The 16,650-nt window shown below is 41.8% G+C and overlaps 1 protein-coding gene across 2 annotated transcripts in view; it reads left to right on the top strand.

The window, feature by feature from the left end:
- Positions 1-16,650, top strand: part of SHTN1 (shootin 1) — a 93,395-nt gene that overhangs the window by 43,200 nt on the left and 33,545 nt on the right. For both annotated transcript variants that reach the window (XM_037132847.2, XM_037132846.2), the window contains exons 8-12: positions 2,265-2,359; positions 6,148-6,294; positions 8,748-8,901; positions 10,831-10,927; positions 14,402-14,484. In XM_037132847.2, the coding sequence (XP_036988742.2) occupies positions 2,265-2,359; positions 6,148-6,294; positions 8,748-8,901; positions 10,831-10,927; positions 14,402-14,484 (576 nt within the window). The remainder of the gene's footprint in view (positions 1-2,264; positions 2,360-6,147; positions 6,295-8,747; positions 8,902-10,830; positions 10,928-14,401; positions 14,485-16,650) is intronic.

The raw sequence follows: 16,650 nt of genomic DNA, 5'->3' as shown, positions 1-16,650 counted from the left end.
GTGTTCTGGACGTAGAAAAGAGAGTCAATTTTCTTGCCTGGGGCTTCAGGTAGTCACAGCATCGTCTTTGTTTTCTTCATGAAATTTCTTTTTAAAATAGCTTTGAGAATAATGTAGCTCTCAGGGACCTATAATTCACATCACCAACCACCACTTTTATTGCTTTACTTGAGTAAGACTGTTAGTCATTCCTCTGAGTAGGCAGCAGATTTACAGAGTGTAGAGTTTGAAATTCTATGTCATTACACAGAAAACCAGTCCTTAGTCAGTTAGGACTGAAGGGCCCCGGCGGAGCAGCGTTTGAAAGCAGCCATTAAGAGAGGGCCTTTTCAGAGATGGCATTGATATGACTCAGCTCGGAATTGAAAGGGCCTCCCCAGAAGTAGGTGGAGGGACTGGAGTGACAGCCACCTGCGCCGCGTCTGCCTTCTAATGGCATCATCACTCCCTGTCTGGTCTCTATCGTTCTTTAACGAAATGGAGCACCGCGTGTTAGAAACGATGAGTGTGCATGCTGCTCTTACCTGGCAGGACCTTCCCCTGGAGATTTCTCTTCTGTCCTGGCTCTTCAGTTCAAGGCTCTGACTCTGGGCCTGCACGGGTCCGAGACCGTTTCTCTTTTTGTAAATATGGGGAGCACTTCAAAATAACTTATGTCTGTTTTTTAAAGTTTTTAAAAAAAGATATTATTTATTTTTCTTTTAGAGGGGAAAGGAAGGAGAGAGGGAGAGAAATATCAATGTATGGTTGCCTTTCATGCGTCCCCTGCTGAGAACTGGCCTGCAGACCAGGCATGTGCCCTGACTGGGAATCGAACCACGATAGTCTGGTTCGCAGGCCCCCCGCTCAATCCACTGAGCTACACCAGCCAGGGCTGTTTTCCTTTTTTCTTTGGCTAATATACTTTGTTTGGTGGAAAGTATAGATTCATACAAAAAAAGGGAAAAAAATCTCAGTCTTTCCAATCCAGAAATAAGCACTATTAACATGTTAGTGTGTATTTTCCAGTCTTAAAAAGGCTACATATACATTAAATTGTTAGTTTCAAAATGTTTATAACATATATGGAAAACAAGGAAGATATCAGCAAAGTGAATGTCTCTTTAACCATTAGTACCTTCCAAGTTCCTGAACATCTTCCTTTATTCATACCCATCCCTTGGGTTTTTATCATGTTTTATTTTTAATTTTGCCAAATATGCTTGTAGTCTTAGACTATAGCACATTGTTTAATTTTGTGTTTTTGAACGTTGTAAAATGCTATAATTTTGCACATGTACCTCTTCAACTGTGTGTTGGTGAGGTCTGTCCATGACGAAGGGTTTTGCTGTGGTATGTTTATTTTCAACTGCAGTATCATATTTCATTCAGTATCTACATCAGAATTCTCTTAGCCAGTATCTTATTGGTAGATGCTTGAGTTTTTCTAGTTGTTTGCTATTCTAAGTCATACTGTTATGAAAATTCTTCTTCATCTGTCCTGGCGCACATGTCCAAGAGTGTTACCAGGGTATACGACAAATACACAATTTTATGTTTATTTCAGTGCCTAACGCCAAATTACTTTGTAAGTAGATCTGTAAGTTTACATTACTGGTAGCTGCGTGTTTGCTCCTGTTGTTCTCTATAATCTCCAGACTTGATGTGTACTTTTAATTTTTGCCAGTTGCGTCTTTGGTGAGTATAGGAAGGTATCTGTGCTTTTACTTTGCATTTCTTGTTTCCTAATGAAGGTGAGTATTTTTCCACATGTTTATGGAAACTTTTACATGTTTCCTCTTCCGTGAAATGCCTTGTTAGTGTGTTGAGTATGTGGCTTTTAAAAAGCAAAACTGAACTCATTTAAGATATCACGAATGCCTTTTCATTCAATAACTATGCTTCCGTGATATAACTTTGATGTCAGAATAATACTTCTTGTACATGTCATTGGTCCTTTCACGTGAGACCATTACTTCCCTGTTTTCAGCCATGACTCAGAGAGCGGTCCTGCCACTAAGTCTCTGTGTGCAGTCACGAATTATTCTCTTAGGAGAATAAATGCATTCCTGAAAGTGGCATTGTTGAGTCAAAGAGTATGAATAACTTTAGAGTTCGATTCCCATTGCCCTCCAAAAGGTTTTATCAGTTTATGTTCCATCCAGCAATGGTGGAGAGTGCTTATGTGCCTGTATAAAGAACCTTTTTAACACTATTTTCATCCACATTCCTGATAATCTGTGTGGCATATTGTCAATTTCCCCCCGGTCCCCTGTCTCCTTAAGTGTCCATGCTAGCAGTAGAAGAATATGAGGAAATGCAAGTAAACTTGGAACTGGAGAAGGACCTTCGAAAGAAAGCAGAGTCATTTGCACAAGAGGTAAGTATCTTGTAGAGACCTAGTTTTAAAATTGTATTTCTTAAACAACTTTGCAGATGACACATCAGAGTATTTTTCTTTAGGCTGAGTAAGAACTTAGCACTTTGAGTTGAGGATCAGCTAAGTTAGGCAGGCAGCTGTGGATTACAGTCCAGTTCACTGAACTTGGTATCAGATCTGGGTTTGAATTTTGGCACGTCAGTGAGTTACCACTTGTGTGACCGTACAGCCATCTCTTAGCAACTTGGGGCTTCGCTTTCACCATCTGTGAGATGGGCGATAATACCCACAGAGCCAAGTGGATTTTACATTCAAATGGCACAACTTATCAAAGGTATTTTGTAAACTCTAAACAGCTACACATGGGGAAAGAAGTTCTGTCTAGGGATACTCATAACCTTTGATGGAAAAGCCCAGCTGGAGGATAGGACTCTTCTATGTGTCCAGTGAGTGGCCTACGAATCTAGGTTACCTCTCCAGATACCGTCTCCAGTAACAGTATCATGGTACTGGTATTTCTCCTCGGCCACTCTCCAGTGCTCCCATTATGTGAGTTGATTCTCCTGTGTGCTGTGGAACATTGCCATGCTGCACACCCACTATCTCAGCCTTTCGCCAGAGTAATGATGTTCCTCTCATGTCAGAGATAAGCTTTGAGCTTCTCGTGTTCCAGCTCACCTTTGTCGATGTAGGCATTGGGTATTCCACGGCCCTGGGACTGGCTTCCAGGGAAGTAATGAGGTACCAGTTGGCTGAACCCTAGCAGATCATGATGGGGGCTGATATACGTGAGAGTTCCATCAGGTATAATTATTTCGAATCTGTGTACATACTTTAGGTTGAAGAACAGTAGCCACAGAAACGTAAAACATTCTTAGGTGGAAGCATCCACAGTGTAGAAAGAAGACAAAGCATGGGGTTATGTGAGTAACATTTAAAAGTCCGATTATGGCTTTGTGCAAGAGCCGTCTGTGCCTGAATGGAGCCATGCTAGTAACGAACTCTATAAAAGGTTTAGCCCAAGAAGATCTGATTTGAAAGATGATGATTCATTTTATTCAGAGAGTTTAATGAAAGGTGAGTAAATGTTGTCCTCTTATTACTTGGAAGAAAGGAACAAGAACTGGAGTGTCTCGGAGTTCTTTGGGAAAAGCTGCAGCGCTGTAAATAATGGATCTAAATAAACAGTCGAGGGGGAGGGAGAGTAGAGACAACGTGGCGACGCCTCCGCTGCAGAACTGAAAAGGTTCGCTGATTGTGACCTGAATGCCGGGGTCTCATTCTGAGAGACATTTGCATCTTCCCGTCCATTGTCTGTAGATGGATGTTCGAATACAAAGCCGCTCCAAGGAAGCTTGAAGGCCGTGCACAGCCCGGAAGACAGATGGGAGGAGCGAGGTTCCTCCGAGGCTGTGAAAAGGGGTTTCTGCCCTTCCAGAATGAGGAGCTGGACGTGGGAGGAGGGAAGCCGAGAGCCGTGGCACGTGTGCTGCTGGCGGCGTAGATACCGGGCAGGCGGCTCAGCGATGCCACGGCGTCAGGACAGTAGCGAGAAGGAAGCTCAGGCTGGGTTACAACCAGTGAATCTCCCCTTTTGTGTGGTTTACCGATTGATTCTCAGGTTTTCAACAGAAAACCACGGTGAAAAGGTGCACGACTTAGTTTGACAAGAGAGGTACCACCTTGCTGGCAGTTTGCTCCTGAGTACATTCAGCAGATGTATGTATAACACCAGAGACTGCATCAGTGGGGATATGATGGGGAAGAATGTGATCTCTGCCCTTTGGAGCCTTGGAACCTCCTGTCTAGAGACATAGGGATGGACTTTTAAAGTCAATTTACTTTATGTATTTAATTACAAAAGGAATAGATGCCTTATAAGAGAATACAAATCATTCTCAAATGTATAAAATTTAAAAAAATGAGAATGTCTTCCTTCCACCTACTTCTACTTGTCCATTTAAAAAAATAAAAACATGGCCGATCACCCATGTCGGATCCCACAGTTCCCTATCAGGATGACGATGCTTCAGGGATGCTGGCCTCTGCCTGTTTTGGAAGAGTTAGCTCACAGCCTGCGTTCCAGGCACAGACCCCATTCCTATCTCCCTTGGATCAGTACCGCTGTCCTTATCACCCTAGAAGATTTCAGGGACGGAAGTCTCCGAGGGGGCAATGAGATAGGCCAGTAAGCCAGGACGAGTGGACTAGGGAAACTGGGACAGATAGTTAAATGGCCAAGCAGTGTACAGCTTGAATTCTACCAAATCCTGTCTTCCTGACCCAGGGCACTTAAGAGTGAATGGTTTATATTTCTCTTCCTCAGCCAGAGGTTCAATAGCTTACATCACCCTACTCAGGGAAATGGAAAAAAATCTAGTTAGTGCCTCTTGTGCCAGCCACACCGAAGGGCTGATGAAGTGAAGGGAATAAATCTTATTTTGGCACATCAGCATAAAGCTGATGAATATTCTGAGATCCTCCTCTAAAATCCCAGCCTTTAAAACCCTCATGATTAAGGACCCAGGGCATGCTCACTTGCTCTCTCTCTCTGTCTGTCTCTCTCTCAGGAGCATGTCCACGTCTTTCTTCCCTCTCCTTAACTCTGAGGGACCTCAGGAGACTTACAACCAGGGGAGCAGTGGACAGCGGCAGCTGGTCTGGGGCTAATCCCCTGAACCTGCTCCCTTTTATCTGACGTCCCAGTGAGCTAAAGCACCCCACTTCTGCTCATTTCTTTCCTGTAGGATTTCTGGAGAGCCAGAGCAGCCCCACCTGGGCTTTCCTATTGCTGCTTCTACCCTAAACCTTTCCTGGTTGTACTGTCCCAGCTCTGATAAACATACTCTCAGAACAAAACATGATCACCCACTGGATAATTCATGTAGGGCGTTAAGGAAAAGAAATAACAGGTGAATAGAAAATAATGTTGTTTTTAATTGTATGAAGTTGTGACACTTCAATGAATGATATATGTAAATTGCTTAATAAAGTGCTCAATGAGTAGTACTGTACCTCTCCCCTTCTCGTCTTTACACTCCTGCTGTTGACTACTTCATCACTGGGGAAAAACTAATTGCTTTAGAACAAAACATTAGGTCTAGTAAGTGGTAGATGAGATTAGCCAGGTGATTAAGAGCTTGGTTTTTCAAATCAGATCTGCGTTAAATTCCAGTTTTGCCACTGACTTGTGTCCTTGGGAAAAAGTTACTTAACCCCTCTGAGGTGCATTTACCTTATTAGTAAAAATGGATAAAAATAGTATCTACTTGACAGTGTTCTTCTAAGGATTAGATGACAGAATACATGTAAAATGATTAGGTATCCGTAGACTGTAGTAAATTTTAGCTATTCATAGCAGAAGCATGTAACTCATAGGATTAATGCAAGGATTAAAATAGCGCTTAATTCAAAATAATAATAGGGATAGAATATTTAAATTAAAATGATTAAAATAAATGTTTGGTAGAGTACCTGGTATAAGATAAGGTCTTGTAAATATTGGCTACAACTGTTAGCATTAATGGATTTAAAAGGTAATACAACATTAGAAACCAAAGCGTAGGACTCACTTATTGTACCTCGTTGGGGCAAGGGTACAGGTACTGAAGGTTGTATAAAAAATTATGAATAGCAGTCATTACTTGTAACACCGTTAAATTACAGAATTCAGAAACCACCTTGACCTTCTTGATAACAACTTCAGGTGCTTTCCTTCTGCTCCAGTTTCGGTGGAGGAGGTCAGTGAGGTTGATGGGCATCTCCCTTTTCGTGATTAACTTTTGCAGATGTTCATTGAGCAAAACAAGCTAAAGCGGCAAAGCTGCCTTCTGCTGCAGAGCTCTGCTCCTGATCAACAGCTTCTGAAAGCTCTGGATGAAAACGCCAGGCTCACCCAGCTCCTCGAGGAAGAGAGAATTCAGCATCAACAAAAGGTAACAGGTTTTCTTCCGGGGTCTTGACACGCAGACACACATTGAGAGCAGTAGTCTAGTCCCTTAGACTTCCACGTTTTGCCTAAATTACCAAGTCTGTCTTTTCACCTTTTAGGAAAAAATAGTGTAGTGTCCAACTAAAATTGACACTGCATTATCGTAGACTTTTAAACTGTCCAAAAGGACAAAAGAAGGGAGGGAGAGAGAGACAGCTGAAGAAAAGCTCGGGTAATGCATCCAGCACCCTGTTCGGAAGCCCCAGGTGACTGCCTTTTCGGGGTGACTCAGTGCAGCAGGGGAGAGGATTGCTCTCAAAGAGCTTGTGGGAGGGCGTGGGTTTTCTTCAGAGAGGGCGGGAAGGCCCGTGTTGGTAGTCATGGTTGGCTCAGGGGAGATTTCTGATTTTGTCAACTTGCACAAATGTGTGTGTCTAAAGACTTCCTATGTGGTTATTTGTGTTTGTTTGAGTGGAGCCATTCCAGCCGGCACAGCCTACCTGGCTGCGCTGGGCCAAAAGGACAATCAGCTCGGCAGGTGAGAGGGGCGGGAGAGCAGGAGAGGCCAAGGGCTGGAACAAAGGCTTTCATGTTAAAGAAACCACTTCAGAAAAAGCACGTCAATATTTGTACTACTTACAGTGTACGTAGCTTGTGAAGAAAAGGCTGTGAGCTGCTATTTGTTATCATTTGCGGAAGTCTGTTTAAGGAACAATATTGACCATTACTCCTTAGAAATTCCTGAAGTTTTTACAAAGTTGGCCATGTGGTAGAGTTGGGTTTTGGTTTTTTTTTCCCCTCAATAAGAAATGCTGGTGTATGCACAGAGGACGGGAGAGAAAGAATCCTCACTCCACATAGACAGGATTATCATTTAAATAAAGACAAATTAAAGAATGCTGTATTTATCTAGCTATTCTAGAATTTGGGGGTTCTGAAGAGCCCTGCTGCTTACAGGGAACTCGCTTAGTAACTGATGCACACTGAGGACCTGTTGGGTCAGACTGGGACTGACTGGTTGGGCAGAAGCCCATGGTGGCGGGGAGAGGTGCTGAGGGTCAGATACAAGAGTCTCGAATGGAGTCACAGCGGTCATTACCTCTCACACTGTTACATTACACTGAGCAGTTACTCTGGATGACACTTCATGTCTGTGGCTTGTAAAATATATCTCACAGGCCTGGAAGTCCACTTACAGATTTAGCGATTTTTAAACACAGCCGTATTGTTTTTATAAGTACAAAGATAACCTATTTCTTCTAATAAACTTTTTAAATATAGGAAAAGTTAAAGAAGAAAATTAAGATGATCTAAGTATCTCATGTTTTGATGATATCTAAACCTCATGTGTATATATATTTCTGTAAATACAGTTTAAATGGAGTCATACCATGCATACTGTTTTATAACCTGATTTTTAAAATTAATAACATATTGCCCCGGATGGTGTGGCTCAAGGGATTGAATGCCAGCCTGCAAACCAAAGGGTCACCGGTTTGATTCCCAGTCAGAGCACAGGCCTGGGTTGCAGGTCAGGTCCCCAGTGCGGGGTGTGTGCGAAGCAACCACACACTGATGTTTCTCTCCCTCTCATTCTCTCTCCCTTCCCTCTAAAAATAAATAAATGAATAAAATCTATAAAATTAATATGTCTTCCTTCGTCAGTGCATAATGAGCTGTGTGGTTTTTAAATGGTTGCATGGTACTTGATTGAATGAGCACACCAGCATTTATTAAATCAGTGATATTGACAGGCATTTAGGTTATTTCCAGTTTTTCCCTGTCACAGGGAATACTTTAGTGAATATATTTGAACACTTGTCTCATTATTTCTTTAAAACGAATTCTAATAGTAGTATTACTGGGCCCTGGCTGGTAGCTCAGTTGGTTAGAACATTGTCCCAGTACACCAAGTTTGTGGGTTCGATCCCTGGTCAGAGCACATACAAGAAATAACCGATGAACGTATGAATAACTGGAACAGCAAGTCAATGTTTTCGCTCTCTCCCTCTCTTTAAAAATCAATAAACATTTTTTAAAGTAGTATTACTAAGTCAAAGGGCCTTTCCTTATTTATTCCCTTTTTTATGGGTTTTAATGCTTATTACCAAATTGTCCCCCAAGGGTCTGTTTTAGTATTATCTGAACTTTTCTCTTGAAAACGGGTATGAAAGTATTTGTCTTTTTAAATAAAATTTTAAAGTATGGTGTTACTTTTTTGACTCACATTAAAAGTTACCTGGGATATAGGTCTCAAGTACATTTTTATTGAATAAAATAGGTGATCATGATTTTAGGTATTATGTGCATCCCAGAATTTTTATAATTTTAAAGATGCATTGGAATCTCTTTGCTCTGAAGTGCGAAGTAAATGGGAAACATTTCCTTTTTTCCCTTTATTGCCCTTGACACAGGAAAAATTTTATCTTTCAATAAAAGTCTATTTCTAACTTACAGGTCAAAGAATTAGAAGAACAACTAGAAAATGAAACACTCCACAAAGAGATGCACAACCTCAAACAGCAACTGGAGCTTCTAGAAGAAGATAAAAAAGAATTGGAATTGAAATACCAGAATTCTGAGGAGAAAGCCAGAAATCTAAAGCATTCCGGTAAGAGCACTGAGTAGGCTCATATGTCTTCTTGTAAATCTGTGAATTTCTTGCGCCCAGTACGAAGCCTGGTATGCAGTTGGTCCAGAATGTTTACTGAGTGCTGTAGAAAAATACTAAGATTCGTGTTCAAATTTCTTCCTTCCTCACTATTGCAATTAGTAGATTGGCCCTTGTGATTAAATGGTTCACAAACATTTAGACTTTTTTTGGACCCAGAACCTTTGTAAGTGCCATATAGAATTAAGAGCTAAAGGTACCATTAGTGCGAGAAGACCAGAATTCCCATGTTTCTCGCGGGGCTTCAGCTATGAGTGTTGATGAAGTACTTATTTTGTTCATTTTAGGGTACGTTTTTTAAAAGAATTAAACTTTTTAGATTCATACCACCTTCATCTTTGATGTCTAATTATATGCTTGAAATAATACTTTAAAAATCATACCTAACAATAAAGTGGGCAACAATATATATATTAAATGGAAAACTTTTAAAACATCAGGGGTCACTTAAATCAAAGGATTTATTCACTCAGTTCTGGAAAGCGTAGCAGGGATGTGTGAGTTGGATTACTGCACGGGGACAAGTAATAAGTTTCTGCTGGAAAGGAGGTAATTTGAGGAGGCCGGTCGTTCCCTTTATAACACCTTCAAAATTCACTTCAGATAGTTTTGGTTAATTTCACACTAGAATTTTGAAATCTGTACAGAAGAACCGAGTTGGCTTTCTTCCTTTAAAATGTATTCAACGCTTTGTGATCCACAGTGAAAATTATAGTTTGTTTTTTTAAAAACTGATCTACAATTAAGAAATATTCCATTCTTTTTCGTGAATATCGGAGCAGCCTGTAGTGAACGGCATCTATCTATGTTATAAAGGAGGGGTAGATGCTAGAGATATTTGCCGTTCAGTTTTGACCATGTTTTCATTTCTGCTGCGTGTACCCAGCCATACGCTAGGGTACCATGGGAAATATATTAGAAAAAAAACCATGTCTTTTGTTCTTGTGGAACTTCGACCCCCTCTACAGAGGTAGTATAAGTAGAGGAATCATGGTGTCCTGAGCTTACGCACACTGCTTATATGAGTATTGAGAGTAAAAGCAGACAGATGGATCACTGGGGCTACAGTCAGTCTGGAAGGTGGAGTGGCTGGGGAGACAGAGAGCTCGGGCAGCACGCAAGCGGCACTGGGCACTTAGAGCCCGTTAGGGCCCGTTTTAGAGGCATTGGCACCAGGGACGGAAATTAAATTCTGCTCCTCGAAGTCAGGAACTGTGTCTGGAACAGCACCAACAGGCCCTTTCCCGTTGCTGGTGCTGAGCAAATACCGATTTCCTTAATCACTTGAGCGAGTTGAATGGAGACATTGCACTTCCAGAATGCTCCTCAAAAGAGCAAAAAGTTTCTGAGTCACAGACATTTGAGAGTCTGGGTCTGGTTAGTATCAAGAACATGCAGGTCTGCAGTGGCTGAAGGAAATGAAGTGGAGGAGGAAAGCATGCTATTAAAATTCAGTACTAAATGTCATCTTTAAAATTAACTCTTGGTCTGTACATGGGAAAAGTCAAGTATTAACAATTTCTTTGTGTTTGAATAGTAAGTTGTTCACGAATATTTCTTCGACCCACTCAGTCCTTACTTCCCACACGTCCAGCCATGGCCTTGACCTTTTTCCTTTCCCACAGTTGTAGGTGCAGCAGAGAGACAGTAACGTTTCCTTATAACGTTGTGAGGTCTCGTGCATTAGTGATGGTGTAAACTGGATGATAAAAAGTTGAAAAGGCTCTGCAGTTTCATACTGCAATTTCTAATATTGCCTTATAAAAAAGAACACGGTTTTGAGACAGGTCATGTTTTCTTCCTTAACGAGCACAAAAGGTGTCAAGTTGCCTCTTTCAGCTCTTTTCTGACTGTGCGTTCTCTGTACAGTGGATGAACTCCAGAAGCGGGTGAACCAGTCTGAGAACTGCGTACCTCCACCGCCTCCTCCTCCACCGCCGCTCCCCCCTCCTCCCAACCCCATCCGGTGAGTGCGCCCTCCTTGTCAGTGAACCTGACCTTTGTGTTCAAGGGTTTGTTTGTTTGTTTGTACCGGCTTAGAGTGCATTGTTAGAGAATGGTAGGAAGTGTGAAAGATACCAGCCAGTGCTTCTCTCAGAGAATTTTCTGAAGACCTGTGTATATTTTGTACATTTTGTAAAGACCAAGACATTTTGTCCCTTTTCGCAATATATTTGGGAAGTGCCGTAAAAACATCTGAGGAGGCTGACAGTGTTCTGTCGGCTAGGTTCAGGTTCCATGCGGATGTCCCAAACCACGAGGAGCGGGACACAGCTTGCTTTGATACTTCAGTTCTGAATTGCAGTCGATGATGTTGGGATTCCCTTTAAACTGGAACACGGACGATTTTTGAGCTTCTCCAGAATGTTTTCATCCTTTTCTCTCGCCCATTTGAATTTGCAAAGCTCTAGTTTGTTCAATGATTTAAAAAGTAAAAGTGCTAAACAAAAACGTAACAGAACTAATTGTTACAAACTAGTAAACTAAAGGTACAAATTATTTTTTGGTCCTATCTTCCTATTTAAACCTTTAATGATTCTGAGAGAGGAACCATCCTACAAAAGAAGAAATTAAATTCTGGTAACGGGAAACCATTCGTGGTGATGCAGTGGTATTGGGTGCCTGAATTAAGCACAATGCACCCTAGGAAATCAGATTTTGCCTCTGTTGTGGTTCTTCATTGCCCCGGGCAGAATTACGTAAGACAATCTACGTGCTGTGGTGGCAGCTTCCTTCCTCCTGTCATGATGTGAGCTGCTTCTGTGTCATTTATTCTTGAACAAGTGGAATTTAAAAATTCGCTAGGTTTTCACCTTTATTAACTCATGTGATTTGTTTAATCCTTTCACACAGAGAAGCATTTATTCGAACTTGGTACCTTTGCTGATCCATCTGAATAGAATGTGTAGCATGTTCCCCCCACATGGCTATGAAAATGGGACTTTGCCTTTAAAAAAAATTCTCATTAGTTTTCCTTACTGAGTAGGGTATGACAATCTACTTTAAGCCATTGAAGTAGTTAAAGCAAAATAATCTTTACACGTGATCGATCCAAGAGTCAATTGAAAGAATTTCAGGTATTTTAAATTCTTTCTCTCCTGAGTTGCTAAATCTGTAGGAGATGGAGATATTCTGAATTTGACATTTAAAATGGGAAATTCAGCACTTTGATCTTTCTCCTAGGTCTAGAGTTTTGAGCTGATAAGAAAGGTCACTTCTGTCTGTGAGGAGGGAGAACTATTACAAAGTGATTATAGTCGTGCTGTTGGCCTTTAATTTTCAGTCTCAGAAATCTTAAGAGCCCTTCAAATTAAAATATAACCTAAATAGACTGGTTTTCCAAAGAGCCCTTTACAGTTGAGAAAAGAATGCAGGATTCAGACCATATGTCTAAAGCATGAATTCTTTTCTAAGGCCCTTTAAAGAAAATTCATTGAATAACATGAATGATTTTTATTTTAAGGTGGATTTAAACAATATAAGATATAATTTCTCAGGGGAAGAGATTTTTTTCTTTTTCTTTTTTTTTTTTTGGTAAAGAGAATGTTCTTGTCAAAGGAATATATTTGCATGGGTATTGATTTTCAGTGGACTTTGAATCCACTAATCAAGGTTTTCCGACCTTGTTCCTGAGCTATTCACTACCCCGATGTGGATCATGGGGTAGAAATGAAAGTGGGGGGAAAAAAGTCCAGGGCCCATGACAGCTTTAAATGGTGTCATGGGTAGGTGTCAGCTTTTAAAGTGACAGCTTTATTGCTTTCCTCTGGTCTTCCTGCCTGTTTGACTGAGGGGCGGGGGGAGACAGGACAGAGAGGAAGGAGGCAGACCTTGGCCGTTATACTGGCAGTAGTGACATCAGGGTAGGTCCTGGGATGGTGTGGCTCATGGGAAATGGTAGGTTGTATTAGTGAATTCGCTGGAGTTCTCTAGAGAAACAGAACCCGTGGGGAGGGGGTGTACATACATATGTATATAATATACATATACATACACATACACATACACATATACATACACATACACATATACATATACATATACATATACATGAAAAGAGTCTTATTGTAAAGAATTGGTTCACATTATTATTATGGACACAGACAAGACCCACGAGCTTCAGGGTGAGCGAGCAAGCTGGAGACCAAAGAGAACCCATGGTATAGTTTCGGTCTGTAGGTCAGCAGGCACAAGGTCTGGGAAGAGGCAGTGTTGCATTCTGGGTCTGAAAGCAGGAGAAAACAGATGCCCTACTTTCAAGGCAGTCAGGAAGGGGGCATCTTTCTTAGGACTTCAACTGATTGGACGAGGCCCGCCCGGTTTAGGGAGGGCAGTTGGCTTTACTGAGGCTGCCAGTTTAAATGTTAATCTCACTCAGAATCCTCCCAGAAACACCCAGAATAATGTTTGACCATGTAGCTGAGTACCCTGTGAGCCAGTCAAGTTGACTCATAAAATTAAACATCACAGTGGGCATGAGGAACACTTCTTAAAGAATTTCAAGGTTCAAGGTTTAGACTCATTGGCTCAGAGGATGTGGGTATTTTCAGCTCCACTAGCTCATGCCAGTTTTCCAAAGTGGGTCTGTCAGTTCACGCGCCGTCTTTAGTTTGAGAATTGCTGTTGTTCCACAAACCTGCCAACACTTGCTATTTGCAGACTTAAAACATCTTACCTACTTTATGAGTGTGTAGTAACAGATCAGTGTGGGCTTCATTTGTGTTTTCTAACAACTAATGAAGTTCAGTACCTTTTTGGTATGTGTATTGGCAATCTGGAATTTTTTTATGGAGTTATAAGAGTTTTGTCCATTTTTCTGTTATCTGCTTTTTTTTCGTTGGTTTGTGGGTTTTCTTTTTATCTTTTATGATGTCTTTTAATATAGGTTTTAAACTATAGGTTTTAAAATTTTAATGTCAGATTTATCATGATTTACATTTTATGCAGATTTTAAAATCATGTGCCAGAGACACAGTACTCTAAATGGATTTTCTCTCTTAAGTATCTTGTCGGTGTCACACAGACTCAGGTCATTTTATGCCTATATTTCACAAACAGATATTTCCTGAAAATCCCTCCTAATTCTTTCAGCCTTCCCTCTCCATCAAACATGTTACCTCAAGGACATTTTTGAGGTTTAGATATAGATATTGAGGTTTTCTCATCATGTGTTTTACTTCATAAATGTCTGTGTATCGTATTAGTCATTATAGCAGCCTTTCAGTGAGTTTGGTTGCTCACAGGAAGTGATGAGGCACCTTTCTCATCCTTGAAATGATGAAAAACTTGCTAATTTTTAAAAACTTGCTACTTAAGTTCTACTCGTGCATTCATGCACCTAAGAGTTGGGTATTTACTGGTTCTTTCGAATCTGTACATGTTGTTTCTTGCATCATAAGGCCTCCAGTAATCTCTTGTCAATCTTTTCTCTCTCCCAAAGATCCCTCATGTCCATGATCCGGAAGCGGTCCCACCCCAGTGGCAGCGGTGCTAAGAAAGAAAAGGCAGCTCAACCAGAAACAAGTAATTCTCACCCCCCCCCAGCCCCCCCCACTTCATTTTCATTGGTTGATTGATGATGTACAGTTTTTTAACAGTACACAAAGTTGTCGACTTCAGTGACTATAAACAGATTGTCGGGGGGGGGGGGGATGTGAACTTGACAGCTATAGGAGCAAACCAGGTAACAGTCACTGCCTTCCTGTATCTCATTGTTGAGAACAGCACTTTCCAGCCTTTCTCATCTCACGCACACAGACGAATCGCTAAAATTCTGTGGCACACTGTTTGAACGTCACTGGCTAGAGGAGATTAGCACGCACACACGTCACTGTAAGGTGAAGTATGCTGAGACACGTGATTAAGGTCCAAAGGTACTTTGGGGCATAAAGCAAAGAGAGATAGTGATTCCAGATGAGGGACTTGGGGAAAGGCTCTGCAGACGTGATACCATGGACCGAGGCTTTTATCGAGCACTTAGTATGTACTCCTCAGTGCTGCACACTGGAAATGCAGGACATAGAATTTGCATTCGAGTGGGGGAGACAGGAAGAAAACTAATGATCCGATTAAATGTATAATTATTTAAATATACTTTCTGATCAGAATTGGGGAGGCGGCGTACACGTTTCTAAGGGAGTTTTTAGGTGGGCTGCTGCTGTCAGCGATGCTTAAGCTGAGTCACTTTGGATTTAGAAAGTCAGGGTGAAAGCATTTAGGATAAAAGTTGTTCGCACAAAGAGGTAGCTGATTCAAAGGTCTGAAGTGGGGGAGGAGTTTGGCATATTAGGAATCTGAAAGAAAGTTGATGTTACTAGAACACGGGGGTGCAAGGGAAGAGGTCTGATAGATAGGCAAGAGGTACATTCGGGAGGTTATGGTCGAGATTTTGAAACTTATCCTAAGGGCAGTAGGAGTTCTAGGTAGGGTGTAGCTTGATGAGATTCTTTTTTTAACTCACACCTGCTGCAGTGAGAGGTGAGAGACGTGAAGGAATGAGTGGATGAGGGAAGACAGTCGCAGTCATTCAGACAAATGTTCGAGGTGGCTCCCGTCAGGGTAGCAGAGGTGGGGAGAAATGGAGGAATTCAGGGACTATTCGGGGAGGTGAGGTTTGCAGGAGTCTGTGATTCGCTGGAGAGGGAGATGCTGAAGACAAGAAGAGAATGGAGGGAGAAGGGCTTTGCTGTTGAGCAGGGGCCCTGGGCCACTAGATACAGAATCAGTTTCCAGCTCATTGAGCAGTTTGGTGAGTTGCCACAGTGAGAGCAGAACTTTGAATACTGGGGCCAGGTCTTGGCCTCTATGCCTGAGAACGGTAGAATCCGAACCAGAGTCACCAGTGTTTGCTCAGCGCCTGTCTGTTACACAGCATGGTAGATGTGCCTGGCTCAGAACCAGACTGGTACAGACTTCTGGGTTCCCTTTTGCAGCCCACAGGTTTCATTGCTGCAGTCCAGCATTTTCCTATCATTGACAGTGTCACAGGTCCCATCCCATTGTCCTTTGTTCTGTGCCTCTCCCTGAATCAGAATAGAATCCACACTCTATCAGTCTGCTTGTAGATGGTTCTCTGCTTTTACATCAGCCTCATCTCATTAGCCCTCTCCCATCTGTGGCTGGACCATTTCCACCCGCCCCCCTCTGCACTTGTTCCTGTTATTCTTCATTCCAGAATTGCCCTCCTGCCCTTCCTTTAGTCAGAGCTTTCTCAGGCAGCGTGCTCTTCTAATTCCGTCTGTCCAGTTAGGTTCCAGGCGTATTGTCTGTGTTCCAGGCTCTTCTGCCTCTTCCTTTTATATATTAGCATTAGTATTAGTATTAGTATTAGCATTAGTATTAATAGTCCAAAATGAATGCCACATCACTCTGTGTTGCCGTAGCATTTTGCTTCAGATTTTGTTGCTGTAAAGATTTAATGCCGTCCCCTGCTCCCATGCTTTCCGGTTCTTGCTTTGATATTCTAGTTGTTTCCACATCTCTGGAAAGTTTACTCCTCTCTACAACCTCCCACAGTTTTCACGCATACTGAATGATTCCAAGTTTAGATTTCATCTTTTCTTTCTTAGCAAGCACTTCACAACCATCACAGACGAAAGCTGTTAGATTTGATGTGTGTAAATTGACTTTCTGGGCCTGATTCCTGTGGCCCTTTGTAGTATATTGCTCTGCACAGTGATGTTGCCAAAA

The sequence above is a fragment of the Artibeus jamaicensis genome, unplaced genomic scaffold, assembly GCF_021234435.1.
Source record: "Artibeus jamaicensis isolate MK-2021 breed Jamaican fruit bat unplaced genomic scaffold, CSHL_Jam_final contig_490, whole genome shotgun sequence".
Lineage (NCBI taxonomy): Eukaryota > Metazoa > Chordata > Mammalia > Chiroptera > Phyllostomidae > Artibeus > Artibeus jamaicensis.
This window is presented reverse-complemented; position numbering and strand designations above follow the sequence as displayed.